Consider the following 15,144-nt stretch of genomic DNA (forward strand, 5'->3'; position numbering starts at 1 on the left):
ACCATGCACAGAGGCCCAAGTGATGTCAGCAGAGCTCTGAAGGCATGGAAGAAGGAGAAAAATTCTCTTTAAAGATAAGAGTAAGCAGAGGAGTCTGCTGCTTTTTTATTGCTTCCAGAACCAACACCTGGCACAGGAAGTGACATCAGTAATTAAAATCAGTAATTAAAATCATGGTCATCACACACCTTGGCTTTGTAATTTCTTGCAAGAGTTGTGTGACCAAGGAAAGTAGAAGGTTCATAGCAAAAGGGTTTCTGTTTCTCACCTGTGCTTATACCTCTGGATGACAGAGACTCTGGAACTGCAGTGGCTCCTCTAAAACATGCAAACATCAAATAATTCTTTAAAAGCAGGACATGATTTCTTGTTTTCAGTCTTTCTATCAGATCCTTCATAGGACAGAAGCACAGTCTGCTCTGACACTCATTCTGATACTAACACAGATGATGCAAAAGCCTTCATGGGAGATGGTTCACTCTGATGAGACTTAATACACAGGAAATATTAACAGGCAATTTGTACCACTCCACTCGACTTTTTGTCGTCACCTGTTTAAAAGTCAAGGTAAGTTTCATTCTTAAAATTACAAGAAGTCTTATTTTATTACCGAGTGTCACCTCAGCTCCTCTCTCAGCCTTCCCTGATACAGGGAGGCCTCAGGGGCTGTAGGAAGAGTTTCTCTGCCCCACAGGTTCTATGTTAGCTCTGCATCAGAACACAGAGCTGAGCATAACAGCCTTTGGATACTGTCACTGCCCTCACTGTAATCAGAAATTTTAGTACAATCTACAATAAAAATGGAATTTCCCTCTAACATCCATTTGGTGTGATATTACCTACTGTATTTCCTTTCACCTTCTAGATCCTGGGTGCCTGCCAGGTCAAGCATCAGACTATACTGAACCAAAATGAATTGTACTTTAACAAAAACCACCACCTGAACACACTGTGAAACCACAGAAGATCTCTCCTGTTCTAATCTCTTTGTTTCAAGAAAATAAATCAAGTTTTATTTGATTTAGCAAATGGAAAATTGCACACAAAGACACCTACTTTAATTTAAGGATGACTTATCACACAGTGGACCTTAAACCTGTTACATCTACTCTCAGTTTACATAATCCAAAGTGAGACAAGCCACTCAAAACTGAAACAAAATATCCAAGTTACTGTTTAAATCAGTTTTAAAACAAATCTTAGGTTACTTTAACAAACACTTCCGCAGGTTTAAAACAAACCCAATTTTGGGAAAAAAAAAATAAGAGGAAGGTGTGTGGAGAAGTAAAAGAGACAATGTACCTTTAGTTACAACACTATGGGCTTGCAAAATATTTATATTAAAAAAATCCTTCTAGTATTCACAGCATTGATATTCTGATACTGTCCATTCAGAATAAGCCATTTGACCTGAAGAGAGCACTAAACAGGCCTGTAAGCAAGCAAAAAGACAAAAAGAAAAAACAAGGTATCACACTACTTTTAGTCACCTTCATACAAACTTTAGAGCAACCTTGAAAAGGAAAACAGTGCTAATGTAGATGTACATGCATGCCTAAAACAGTATTTGCTGCAGTATCTAAAGGACAATCTATTTTTCTTAAACTAGAATGGAAAACACAGTGAAGAGGTATTTGAAAGGAGTGGTTGGAAAAATACATTATTGACTCCAGAGAAGCTGCACATTGCAGTTCAGCTGTCTGATCAAGCTACAATCACAAGGGCAGAAAGATCCAAACTCCCACACCCCCATCAACATTTTCAGTGTTACAGGCACACCTAAAAATGCAACTTTTTGACCTGCTGTGGCACACCTCAGTACATGTATTACCTTAGAGAAGTGGAAGTGTAAGCACAGGAAATTCTTGATGGTTCCATCAAACTTAGGAGTACTGATAAAAGAAGCTGCTCCTCTTTCATGGGAGAGTTAAAGGATTTAAGAAGGTGAACAGGCGCTGTGCTCAGGAACCCAGAGGATATGACAGTGACATATTCTCTTGTCATTGCATCTCCCTGTGCTCTCCTCAGTGGGGTGGGCTATGATCAGAACACTTCTCACAGGCTGTAGCATGTAACACCATGTGCTTTTCAACAGTGATTAAATCTGCCCCAGGGAATTACAGAACAGCAAAAAGATTTGCTGTGCTGTGGCAGTACTAATTAGCTGACCTTATATAACTTTCTGCACCTTCTTCCAGTCATTCCTAAGGACACATAAAGAGATCGCCATATAAATAAAACATGAGTATGGTGGCAGAAACAAGCACTAAATGAAAGTAGCTTTGGAGGCTTCCCACTTTATCTCATTTCCACGTATGGCGGTTGGCAGTGGATTATTTCTTTCTAAGCATAAATCCTGATTGTCTTGTAGAGGATTTTCAGAAAAGCTACAGGGGCACTGGGATGGGATACTACATGGTCTAGGCTTTGTAAAATCAACTCACTTCCTCAGCTGAAAAGGCCAAGAACAGAGCTGAGCAGTTACAAACAGCCAGAAACACCTCCCCATCACCCTCTTCAGCTTAAGGGAGGAGGATTGTCACAAGCACTAGTGGAGATATAGAGCAGGAACCACTGAACCATTTAGGTTGGAAAAGACCTTTAAGATCATAAACAACATCTAAAAGCTAGTTGGAGTGTTGTTCTTTGCAAAGATCTGCAGCTTTTTTCTCCTTCACCAGAAGATAGTTCTTCTGCATGTTACAGGACAGGGGCTGCACAGCTGGAAGCAGGAGCATAAAGAGAAAATACAGGATTGTGCTAGAATGAGCTCATCAGAGATATCTCTTCCTGGTGATACAGGTCCTAAACTCTCCCAAGCACAGGTGGATCTTCTCTGTTTCCAAATATATGTAGAAGACTCTGCTCAGAAGGACCTGCTGGTCCTGTCTGTTACAATCCTGACTCATAAAAGATGCATACACAGCAAAAGAATAAGGATATCTAACTAAAGACTCACTGCTCTTCAGAAGCCTCTTGTATTATAAATATGCCTTGGGAATTGGAAAGAGGACTCTGATCCCTTTACAGCAAGAAACATTCAAGACAAAGATCTGACATCTGTTTCCTTCACCTTTGTTAATTCCTGCTCCTGTCGGTCACTCCCATTCCAGAGACAGATTTCTACCCCAGTCAAGATCAGTCAGGGATCACAAAGAAATCAGTTAACGCCTGCAGCAGGAATTCTTTGCTAAACTGGAACTCAGCTCTCAAACAGTGAAGATCCTGCACGGCTGACTGCCAAGGAACACACACTCATTTACAAAACAACCTTGAAAGAACTGTTTTAAACCTCAAGTTGCCCGGTGAGACCTATGCCAGCCCTCCCCCGTTAAATACACGTATTTGCCCTGAAATGTGAATCACTGAGCCTGCAGAGATTCCATTTAATTAATAAACAACCTTTGATAGGAAGGATTAAGGGGATTATGCAGCCAGAAAACACAGTAAAAAAATTAAAGTCTGCTTTTGTGTGCCATTCATTTACTGCCTACGCTGAGTGGACGACAGCTAAATGCCAATGATTATTAGCATTCCTCTTAATTAGTCAGTGGCTCCTGCCCACACACTGAACTTCTACAGAACTACCTGAAATTTGTCCTCTGATATCAGCTATGGATATTGGAGTGATAAGTAACCCTAAGCCTCTGAGACAGAAACAGGAAGAACATGTGTACACCAAATGTGAAAAGCTAGATAGAATTATTTTTTAAAAAGCACAAGGATGTTTCTGACAAAACTGTTTTGTTCTATCACCACTGTAGATTAAAGTCCTTATCCTCTAGCTCTTTTAGAAAATGAAACAGGGCAGACAGTAAAACAATTAACAGGTAATAAAATATTACTAAGTTTCCAATAAAGTTATTTGTAGGAAGAAATTAATGAGTCAGAGCATCGTGCAATTAACAGAGTCTGAAGCAACCTCAGGCAGGGAAATCTGAAGATGATTCTTACACCTCGTCCATCTCTTGCAATTTGCTGCTTTACTGTTTCTGCACTTCTTCACTTTGGGCCAGAAAAAGGATAAAACAACAGCCTGGCCTGCCCACTCCATCATCCAAACCACCAAGAAAAGAATCAGCAATGAATTGCTGCTTCCCTTTTTGACATTAGTAGTACTAGTTCTATAAAAAATTGCATTTGTAGCTCTAGGAGACAGAAATGTTAAGCCAGAATTCATTCCTTTAAATCCTCAGCTGAATAGATGTCTGTGTAGGCAGCCTCCAGGACAATAATTAGTTTGGAAAACCTCTCAATACTCTATTTAAAAATAATGATTTTTTTAAATTTTAATTTTGCTTTTATCCAGATCATAATTTCTTATTAGTGTTGAACAGATTACTTGGGATATCTTGAGATAACAGGTGAAACAGAGAAAGCCTTGCTGCAGATGTGTTCCTCTCTTTCCTTACACACTCTGCTGTCATAACTTCAGTTTTAAAAATAAACTGTAATTGCGTAGTTAGTCCCAATACTTTTTTTTATTATTTTTTTGGTGAAAGAACCCTTATTTCAGGATCTGGTTTCTGCTCCTCTGTTTGCTGCCTTATCCAGAATCCAATTCCCACGAGATATTGACGTGCTGGGTTTGCAAGTCTCAGTCATGCCAGATTTACTTTCCTTCAAACAAACCAACTCAGGCTGGTAATTCTGCAGTGCTGAGAGCACAGGGCAAGCAGGGACCACCTTGTCAGGCTTCACTTGGAGAATACACCCAGACCACAGAGCAGGAGGTTCTTTCCCCTCAGACTAGTGGACACTGTACTACAAAGGAGCAGTGTTTTGGCAGCTGTGATCCTGTGCTCAAGAAATTTTAGACCTTGCCAGTTCTGTAGCAAAATAAAATATCTTCAGAGAGGCCTAAGGACCATCATCTTCCTCACACAGGGGTGGGTGTCCAGGCAAGCACAGACTCACCTGCACACCTTGAACCCACCTCAGAACAAGACAGAACCTCTCAGAGGAATTACAAAACACTGAAAAAAAATCTGAAGATTAAATACTCTTATGCATATCCAAATGTGTGCTACCCCACATGGGCTGCATTACAGCTCACACACAGTGAACAGAGGAAGCATCTTCAAAAAGAAAGTTAACAGCAGCTTCTGGTTAGTTTTTTCCTTTGGTTTCTTTATTCTCAGGCTATTTTCAGCACACTTTAAAAGGCATAATATAAATAGGGCAGTGTAATTTGGTAGAGGAAAAGAATTACCTTATTGCATCCATGATCTCACAAGGTAGCTATTTCAGTATGCAAAATAGAACTAATAATCATGTTATGTAGCTGAATAATCAGCTAAAATGTTAAACTTTGGGTCAAAATAATTTTTTTAGTTTTTAATGAGAATAGATATCTGCAGTGACAGCCAAGCAAAAACCCCCAAACCCCTACACAATAGACCCTACCAGAAAAATTAATAACAGTGCAATATGCATAACTCATTGAAACATGTTAAGTTAAAAATGGTAGTAAAATTCAAGGAAGAGGTGGGTGTTCATACAATAACAAGCTCATCTGCAATTACAGTGCCAATACAAAATCATTCTACTGCACACCTCTCTTCCTGTAAACTAATTTGAAGCCAAAGTTTTGACTAGAAGTTATATCCTCTGAAGAAGTCCCTCATACAAATGCTACTGGTAAATCACAGCTTCTCAAATTCCTGGTTTTGCCAACAAAGCAGAAATTTTTGTCACAATATTTGACTAATAACAGCTCGTGCTTGCTTGCTATAAAGCACTTAACAACATGGGAAAGAACTGTTATATTAGAAATTACATTTCATCCATACCATTTTACACAAGAGTAGATAATTTTTGGGGATGTTTGTGATTGGTTTGATTGAGTCTTATTTTTTTTTTCAAAGTTGTCCTGGCTTCACTTGCACCTTGTTCTTCATGAGCCATCATATTAAAGTAGGAATTGTTGTTAGTTCTGATAATAAAGATAATCTTTTATGATAGGTTAATATATATTTAATGCTTAGAATTTTCTCAGTAATCTATCAAATCCTACTACTGTAATTTATCTATCTACTGCTGCCCTGAGGCACTTGAAAGACTAAACAAGCATAAAGAAGAACTTTGAGAATTTTCTGCACAAAACATTGCAGAAGGGTTTCAAATCAATTTCCAACTTTCCAAAGAGCCCTTCCCTGAGTCCCCTCTCCCACGGGTGCAGGGCTCTGTACCTTTGTCAGGATGAGCTGTTTCTTTGCTTGGTGTGATGACGTTGGCGCTGCTGCCCGAGGGAGATGCCTTTGACATTTTGGGAGAGGAAGGAGTGTCCAAGTGACAACTTGAGCCCTCAGCAGAGGCAATGAGCTGCAGGCAAGCTGCCCAACTTGAGCATGACGCACTTCATGATGGCTCTGAGAGGCTGAGCCTTCCTGGAGAAAAGACAAAGGACAGCAGTTGTGGTAAGAGGGCTTCATTAGCTTTCCTTGGAGGATGCTTAGAGTGAATATTGATAATAGCATTGTCATTGATGGTTCACTGAAGGAGAAGCGTTTGTACAGAGCATCCAGCACCAGCAGTGAGATCATGCATCAAATCAGACCTAATTACTGTCTGCAGTTTTGGAACGAGGAGCTGCATGACTCAGATGAGGAGAGAGAATTCCTCTCTTGCTACTTACTTACCTCTCTCATAGGGAAGCACAGGGAAAGGGGAAGAAAACATCAGGTTGATTCTGTAGAGAAATTCTTCTGTCATAAACATTCAGTTCAGCAAAGAGAAGCCCAGAGAAACAGGATTTGTGGTTCAGAGACCCAAAGCATATGTTCAGTAGTAAAGGCAATTTAAATACCAGCCCTTTTCTGTGCACACAGAGGATGTTTAGAGAAGTTTAGGCTGGCAGGACCTCTGCAGGTCCTTTCCCACTTCTCCCACACCCCACCTGTGCACTCAGATCACAGCATTTGAGCTCACATGGGGATGCCAAGGGCCCTATCAAGCTTAGCTTTGAAATTCCGTTCCTTTCCATCCTTGGATCTATTCAAACCTGACTGGACACACTCCTGGAGCAACAGTTCTGGCTGACCCTGCTTGGAGCAGGGGGATTAAAATATGAGAATTCCAGAGGTGCTTTCTGACCTCTACCACTTCCAAAGCCCACTGTGCTCCTGGACACCCTGTACACCCACCCAAGAGTTAGACCTGCAGCAGAAATACTTCTGTCCTACATGACTGATGCAGCCAATTTGAAATTAGTCTAAGGAGCCCCAAGAGGTACAATACAAAAAATTAATCTTCAACAGGAAACGCTAATAAAGGAAAAAGATGAGAAAATTCCACAAAATTCAGTGTAAGGAAACAACTTTAGTAACATTAGTTGGATTTCATAGTATTTTGAAGAGAGTTTGAAAACAAAAACATTTGAGTAGAGAGGCATAAAAGTAACACATCTCAATTTGTTACAAACAGGCATTGTCTTCTCACCATTAAAAGGAAAGAATATTGACATAAATTTACCTTTTTTGTTATTTTCAAGGCTCTGTACAGTTTTATATGACACTGCATAGAGAATGGAGGTGAGGGACCAGTCCAGTCAATCCTTGCTCTGTGATATGATAAATCAAATAAGTAAAAAAGACAAAATATGCTAAATGGAGGGAAATAAGGACTAAAGTGATGAGATTACATAAGGCAACTCCTGTGTTGGCATTAGGCAAAAGCAAAAGGCAAACACGGGAAAAACCTTGCTAACATACTCAGAATTAAGTAGTTAGTTCCAACTGAAAGAGAAGATAAGTGAAATGGAAAATGGTCTTCCAGTCTACTGAGGGATCTTTGTTTAATACCAACCAAAGCAGTTTATACGTACCAAAAAGTCTCCAGATGGAAGCTGTACTTTCTCTTCCAAGACAATTCTCTAGGGCACCATTGGATGAGGTCTCCCCAAATAAATAGATGTGAAATTCAGCAAGGGGGAGCAAAACAAATAAAAAAATATTGAATTCTCCTAATATTATCTTTGTAAGTGAACAAGTTTTTTAAACTCCCTCTCTTTTTTTGACTTTTTCTGGCACAACAAACACAACACAACACATTCATCCATCTCACAAAAGAGAGAGGGGAAAAAAAGTGCATTTCATATCGGATGCTTTGCGTCAAGGCTGCTGAGGATCATAAATCAGCTGTCTATTGCCCTGGTCATTTCAACCAACGTCTGACCCTTTTGTTAACTCATGATTTATAACTGAAAGTTACTTTTTCTTAAATGCCAGATTTATAAACTTTACTGTGCTTGGTTTGATATAATATCCATTTTGTACACCAAGCTATAAGACAGTAAATTTATTGTCTATGAACTGTTACCTTGAAAAATTACATCAATGCAAAGTGGTTTCCATTTAGAATCAATGGGCAATAAATTCATTGGATTTTTTTTCTGAAGGGGGGAGAGAACATGATGATATTTATGAGGTCATGAGTGGCTATATAATGGGTGAAACTGGGAGCTGAGGCTACAGTTAGACAGGAGTTCTGAGTTACAGGGTTGGACACAACAAGAAGCCCAGCACAGAAACGATGCATAAACTGATCCTTTGCTGTCTCATTATCGTCAGCTTCTCCTGTCCTCTCTCCACTCTGCCCATCATCAATGCCAGTGAGATGAATTATCAACACTCAGGTAAGAGTCTTTTGATTTTAATGATTTTCACACAGGGGCTGGAGCAGTAAAACCAGAAAAGCAGCAGGGGTGCTGGCCAAGGGCCTGTATTTGTGCTGCTCTGCTGTTGGAAAAGCCTCCAGGACTCCAGCAGCACCAGGGACATATCAGTGGGTGCTGGTCTTGTACAGTGGGAAAGTTGGGTGCCCTAAATAGTTCTCCCTGCTGCTTTAAGATCCAGGAAACAAAAGTATGCACTGAGGAGACAAAGGTATCTGAGGCTTACAGCACTGAATGTGAGCTGGTATTCAGTGTCAGAGCATCCAGAGGCATTGGGGAAACTTAAAGAAACTTGGCTGTAGAGTTTCTCCTGTTTCTACTCTTTGAAATGAGATATTTTATGTTTAAAAAGGGGGGAAACCTATTGCAAACATCAAGAACAGGCAAATCTCTCTTACACTTCTATGTACTGAGAATGCTACTTGTTTGCACAAATTCAGATTTCATTCAGCCCGGGGAAAGAATAAATCTTTGCTTAAGAAAGTGATGCTTAAAGTTTGAAATGGCTCAGCAAAAATGCACAGCAGAATCTGAAAGGTTACTTTATCAGACCTGACTGGTATTGGAAGACTTTCTGAAATGAGTTCTGAAAGAACAGGCAAACCAAGCCAGAAGTTATTGCATAAAGCTGACTATTAAAAAGTGGCTGTCCTTACCTGCTTTGCAACAGCTCTTGTGCTGGGTTATTGCTATCAGCAGTCCTCAGTCTGCTTTGAAAAGCTTGGACTCACTAAGCCAGCATCTTCTCAAGCCTTCCACAATGTAATTTGCATTTACAGGTACCCCTGACTCAATATGAGTAATATCTGTCACATCATAGCTGGCTCTAACCATTATTGCATTAGGTTCAGGACACTGTGCTTCTCAGACCTTCCTTGCTAATACAAAGAGTCTCTAGGAGTGAGAAGATGGAAGGGGAACTCTCTTAAAGAGGGTTGGTTTTGTTGTTGCTTGTTTAATCTCAAAGCAAATTTATCTGCTAGCATTGCTCTGATTTAAAGAATATTCCATGGCCAGAGATACAGATTGTCTCCATGCAGCACTGGGAATTTTTTGTATTCTTATTCTGAGTCCTATGCTGAAATCCCTGCTGTCCTTTTATGCAGTGAATAAACTAATAACATGCATGTCCAAGGTCTTCAAGTTCCTGATATTTGTGCAAAGTTTGGAAATGTTGGGAGACTGTTTTCAGTTTATTTTCTTACATATCCATGTGAGGAGCTACAAGTCACATCCATCCCTGCAGGTCAGAGCAACTGAAACTCCATAGGGTCACCTACAAGTACAATTACAAAATTATATTCATCTACACAAATAGGATTTGATAATGATGCCCTCTGGTTGCCCACAGTTTTGGATGTCTGCTATATGTTAGCAAAGATGAAATTTACTGCTCAGCTTACAAAAACCCAAGTTACCTGGAATATTGCACTGCTAAGGGTTTCTGTTGGCAAACTGCCTCAAGGCACAGGCTAGCCACAGAATTCTAAATTCTTCATACACAGACCAATTAATTCTATCAGCTACCAGCAAGCTGTTGTGCTGGAAAAAGTAGTAACATCTGTATTGGTACACACATTACATGAGAGAAGACTGAAAGAAGCACAGTTGCCAAAATAAGTTGTAAGTTTTCCTACCTTTATTCCTGCCCTTCTATTTGATTTAGTAATTGCAAAACTGAGCAGGTTAGTAGGTCTTGAACAGGAAGTTTTGTCTTTATTCATAGGAAAGCTGCAGCACAGGAACTAGTGGATAAAGAAATTAACTAAAATAAAATTTTAAAAATTACATACAAGTCTGGGCTGTGTACTGGAAGGATGAGGTTGAGTACTCCAAGTGACAGGAGGAGCTGCTGTTTGTCAAAAACTTTTGTAACAAAACATCTGCCAGAGAAACGAGAATCTGAGATTAACATCAGGAAGGTAGCTTTTCTCAAAGTTTGCAAGGACAGGAATACAAAACCAACCACCCCCTATTATAATAATTAAAAAAGGATGGATGGTTGGCGCTTTTATGAAAATCTTCAACAAGTGGGGCCAACAGACGTGATCAGAAATCACCTGAGACAGACTGAAACGGGATGCAAAGCAAAAGTCTCACCCTGTGCCTGTTTGTGTCGTTTTCTGTTGGCAGCTGATGAAGATTCAAGGTTAACCCTGGAGAGGCTGGGCAGCCTGGGGGGCAGCTCCCTGCTCCAGCTGCTGCCAGAGCTCCTGGGCACACTGGCTGAGGACAGCAAAGCAGGTGAGGATTCAGCACAGCAGCCCATGGTTTGCACCTCCACCTTCCACTGATATCATACCCCAGGTATTTGCTAAAATACAATGTTATACATAAGCAATAAACAGCTGTCATTCACTTGGCTGGGACTTTGGGGAAACCTGCTGAGCAGCCAGGCCTCAGCTCAACACCACCTCTTAAAGTCTCCAAGGGAGCTGCAAAACTTCCAGGTAGCAAAACCAGGGCAAGGAGAAGCTTGGCCTAAGAGGAGCTGGCAGACAGAACAAAATAGCAGCCTTACAAAACATCAGTACTTGCAGAAAGTGCAGAATCAATAGCAATGGGGGGTTTGGGAAGCAATAAATGTCACCCTTGTACATTCCAGTCCAAAACCTCTGTCAGCATTATGGCACATGAGAATTACTTGCCTAATTCATGATTTCTAAATGGTAAAACATTTCATTGTGTCTCCCCTCTAATAGGTCTTACCCCCAGCAACTACAACCCAGAGGAAAATATCAAAGAGGTAAGTAAATGTCCATCTGTCACTGAAACAAGAAAAATAAGACTTTAAACGAAACAGAATTGTTACCAAAACATCATTTCAGGCTTCATGAACAGTATAGACTAAAGTAGTATGCCACAGTGTTCTTGAAATCACTTAGCATAGTGATTACTTTAACCCTTTAGTTAAATAGGCAGGGGAGGGGGGAAAAATGGAAAAGGAAAAAAAAAAGAGAGCAAGTAATCCAGACGATTTAATTATAAACTCTCCACTTTTTTCTTCCTAGAAAAACAGCTAAGTAAAGGCCAATTTCCAGCTTCAGGCACCAGTATTTCCACCACCACCACCCCCAGCACAGGCCACACAGCATCATCAGATCTGTTTTCAACAACTATGTACAAAGAGAACATCATCCCTATTCACTTCCTGCTGATTAAATGAAAATGCAGAAGACAGGGATGAGTTTTAGTGCAAAATCTAAAGCAGAGGTCACACTGGGCAGTCCCCTCTTTTCCCCAGTCAGAACACAGGGCTGGGTGATGATGAGGAAGGGTGGGGGCAGTGGAGAATGTACTTCCCCACTGGGAACCACCAGCAGTAACCTCTCTGCTGCTGTTTGATTTCAGACTTTCTATGGGAATCCTCCTCGAATTGCTCTGCTGGGACGCCTCTTGACCAAGGACAGGAAACAGTATAAGAAACGTGGGAATCTTTCTGAGTGCTTCTGGAAATATTGTGTGTAAACAGGAAACTCCCTTACTGGTTGCATAATTTATACAGATGGCTGAAAACATGTATATAGATTCGCTTGATTTAAAATGAGAATGAAGAAACACGAAGGCAGTGCCTAACTTTAGACTCTATGCTGCTTGGAAAGGAATAAATTCTTGATGTTTTGCAATTATGTTGTGACCAATGCAGTAATTTCTTAGAGCTCAGCACAACAGGAAGGAAGTAATGGGAGAAAGAGACAAATACACAACACAAAGAGAACTTGGGCAGGGGAAGCAAAATTCTGATGGGTTTCTGTGAAAACTCCCAGAAGAGCTCAGCTGTGTCCAAGTCCAGAGGCAAGGGGACTTTCTCCTTTGTCACTTGACATAGATTGGGGGGCCAGGAAGAAGGGTCATTGCTGCATTCCCTGAAGGTGTTGAGCAGGTAAGGGATGGCAGCTTGACAATGCCCAGTCCCCTCCTGCCATCCCCAAGGCACCACAAAAACAATCAGCACATGTCAGGATCAGGCATCAGCTCCCACTGCTGCTGGAGATGACTCTTTCTCTCAGTCACCTGTAAAAAGACCCACAGATCTATTTCTCTGATTTCTCTGCCCAGCCTCCAGCTACCCATGAGAGGGCTGCCTGTGATACCATGGGTTTTAAGAATTGTGTGTTATTATCATCAAGCACAGTATGGAAGGTAAACATGGTTGTCAAGACTTTACCCCCAGATTTGGACAGGCAGTGGAGGCAGGAGTGACAGCATGTGAGAAATACTCTGTGGCTGTGATCTGCACTTACATCCCTGCACACACAAGTGCAGGAAGGTGATACATGGACAAGGATAATCTGTGTTACCAGGGCAAGCCACTCCCTGCTTGGACACCCAAGGGCAGTGAGATTTGCTCTCCTGAGCTCCCACTCACTGATAATGGTGCTGTATCTTGGCATGTAATGTAAATAAAGGAGAGGAAAAAACAGTAGCTGCAAAAAGCTTCTAGCCTGACTCCTCTGTATGCAGAATATCTCCAGAGTATCTCAGTCCTGGGTACCTTCTGATAGTAACTGTAAGAAATAGAGCTAAACAGGAATTGTCTCTGGGGGATGCCATTTTTGATAATATGCACAAACTGTCTGAGCTGTGAACCCCTGCTCAGTACATACCTTGAATAAACCTCACTCCAAGCAAGGCTCACAGCAAGCTTGAAGTAAACACCTAACAGTGATACACAGGCTACATTGATCTCAATAGCACACCATCATAAATCTCTGACTGTGCTGTTTAAACAAAGCCTCCAGGTTTAAAACAGCTTGTTCACTCTGTGTAAATTATAAGACAGATGATGCCAGCTGTAACAGAGAAAAATGTCCTCAAAGTCAGAGCAGCGGGATGCACTGTGCAGCTATTTGAAATTTCCTGGACATTCATCCTTCTCTTATACAGGGGAGCAAGTCAGTGGCTCTCTGGAAATTACTCCTTTTCTGCTACCCCATCAGTCAATAAAAACTTGTCAGAAAAAACTTCAAATTTATCTAAATGAATAACCAGCTAGGATAGACATTTAGACAGGGAGAAGTGTAGAGCCTGAAAAGACTAGGGGGAAAAATATTTTCAAAAACTGCAAGCATAAAGCTAAATAAACCCAAAGTGAATGACAATAGAAAAATATTACAAGTATTAAAAAGTTCACTAGTCATCTACCTGAGAAAGAAGTGAAGAGCTGTCAGGTGTTGAGGATGGGGTTGAGACAAGGTAATTGAGCTATAAATAGTGAAACTGCAGCTTTTAAAACTACAAAATACTTGCTAACATTTCTGGCATCTAAAGAAGCAATACCAAATCAATTTATTATTCTAGCTAGGCCAGCTCCCAGCAGCAGGGGCTTGGGGGGAATTCAGCTAATTCTAATAAATCAGGATTTCTCCAGAGCCTGAAGCTTTGTCAGTCACAGTCCTTGCTTCTGGGAAGGAAGGAGTTCAGACGGCCTTTGGACATCACTGGTAGTTCTCAAAGAGACAATTGTCTGAGCACCAAAGTGCTTCCTTCCTGAAGGATATTCCTGGCAGATGCCAGATAAACTCAGGTCCAGGGCCCAGGAGCAGAGAGCCTGGCCAGAGCATGACACAGGAGGGCAAACTCCACATCCTGCTGTGACATACAGCTCTTGCCAGCTTTCAGCTCAGGGCTTTTCCTCACTCCTGCAGCCCACAGACAGGGCTGGAACAGTCACAGAGAACTAACCAGAGTGTAGAAAGGGTCTGGAAGCCAGGCAGGTTTGCCTTTCCATCAGAAGGGGTAGCTGGGGAAGGCAGCCAGCAGCACCCTGAGCCCATCCTGTGCCCTGGAGGGCAAACAGGAGCTGCAGCTGGAGCTGAGCAGGCAGAGCAGCAGTGTGTGATGGACACCCTGACAGGGATCCTGCTGCTGTGAAGCAAATCTACCACAGAAAATACAGCCCCATTACTTCTGAGAATGGCATGATTAAGCATCACAGGTCCAATGCTTATTTCTCACCATCTGCCAAAAACACAGCAGTACATCATGCAGCTCAGCCTGACATCCACACAAATGTAACTGCAGGTTCTCAGCTGTGAGCCAGACCTGAGCTGGCAGGAGGATCTCTGCTATTGACAAAGCAGGAATGTGGACAGGCTGACAGAGCCCAGATCTCTGAATAAAACCACAGATCCACCCTGAACATTTTTCATTTCCGAGCCTATTCATTTATCCTCATTTTTTGGAATAGATAGATAATTTGACTAGCATTTTAAAGAATGCTTAAAATGACCAACTAACCCTTAAAAAAATCAGTAAGCCCTCAGCAATGATATGTCCAATGCTACTTGATGCCTGTATTTCAAGGCACTGCATCACTTACCTTATCAGAAGCAGTTATGTACTTATCTAAGATGACCTCTTTCTTTTCCAGTTTCAGTATGATGCTACTTTTGTTCTGTACCTTGCACTCCCTGCAGTGATTCTGCCTTTCTCCTGTGGACTTCTTTAAGCACTATCAATCACATTTC

The 15,144-nt window shown here is 41.2% G+C and overlaps 1 protein-coding gene across 1 annotated transcript; it reads left to right on the forward strand.

The window, feature by feature from the left end:
• The first annotated feature begins 8,411 nt into the window (after nucleotides 1-8,411).
• Nucleotides 8,412-12,252, forward strand: UTS2 (urotensin 2). The gene is made up of 4 exons (XM_063417041.1): nucleotides 8,412-8,635; nucleotides 10,808-10,918; nucleotides 11,377-11,420; nucleotides 12,026-12,252. Exons 1-4 carry the CDS (start codon nucleotides 8,533-8,535, stop codon nucleotides 12,140-12,142), a joined length of 375 nt encoding a protein of 124 aa, XP_063273111.1. The 5' UTR covers nucleotides 8,412-8,532; the 3' UTR covers nucleotides 12,143-12,252.
• Nucleotides 12,253-15,144: the final 2,892 nt, after the last annotated feature.

The sequence above is a fragment of the Prinia subflava genome, chromosome 21, assembly GCF_021018805.1.
Source record: "Prinia subflava isolate CZ2003 ecotype Zambia chromosome 21, Cam_Psub_1.2, whole genome shotgun sequence".
NCBI lineage: Eukaryota > Metazoa > Chordata > Aves > Passeriformes > Cisticolidae > Prinia > Prinia subflava.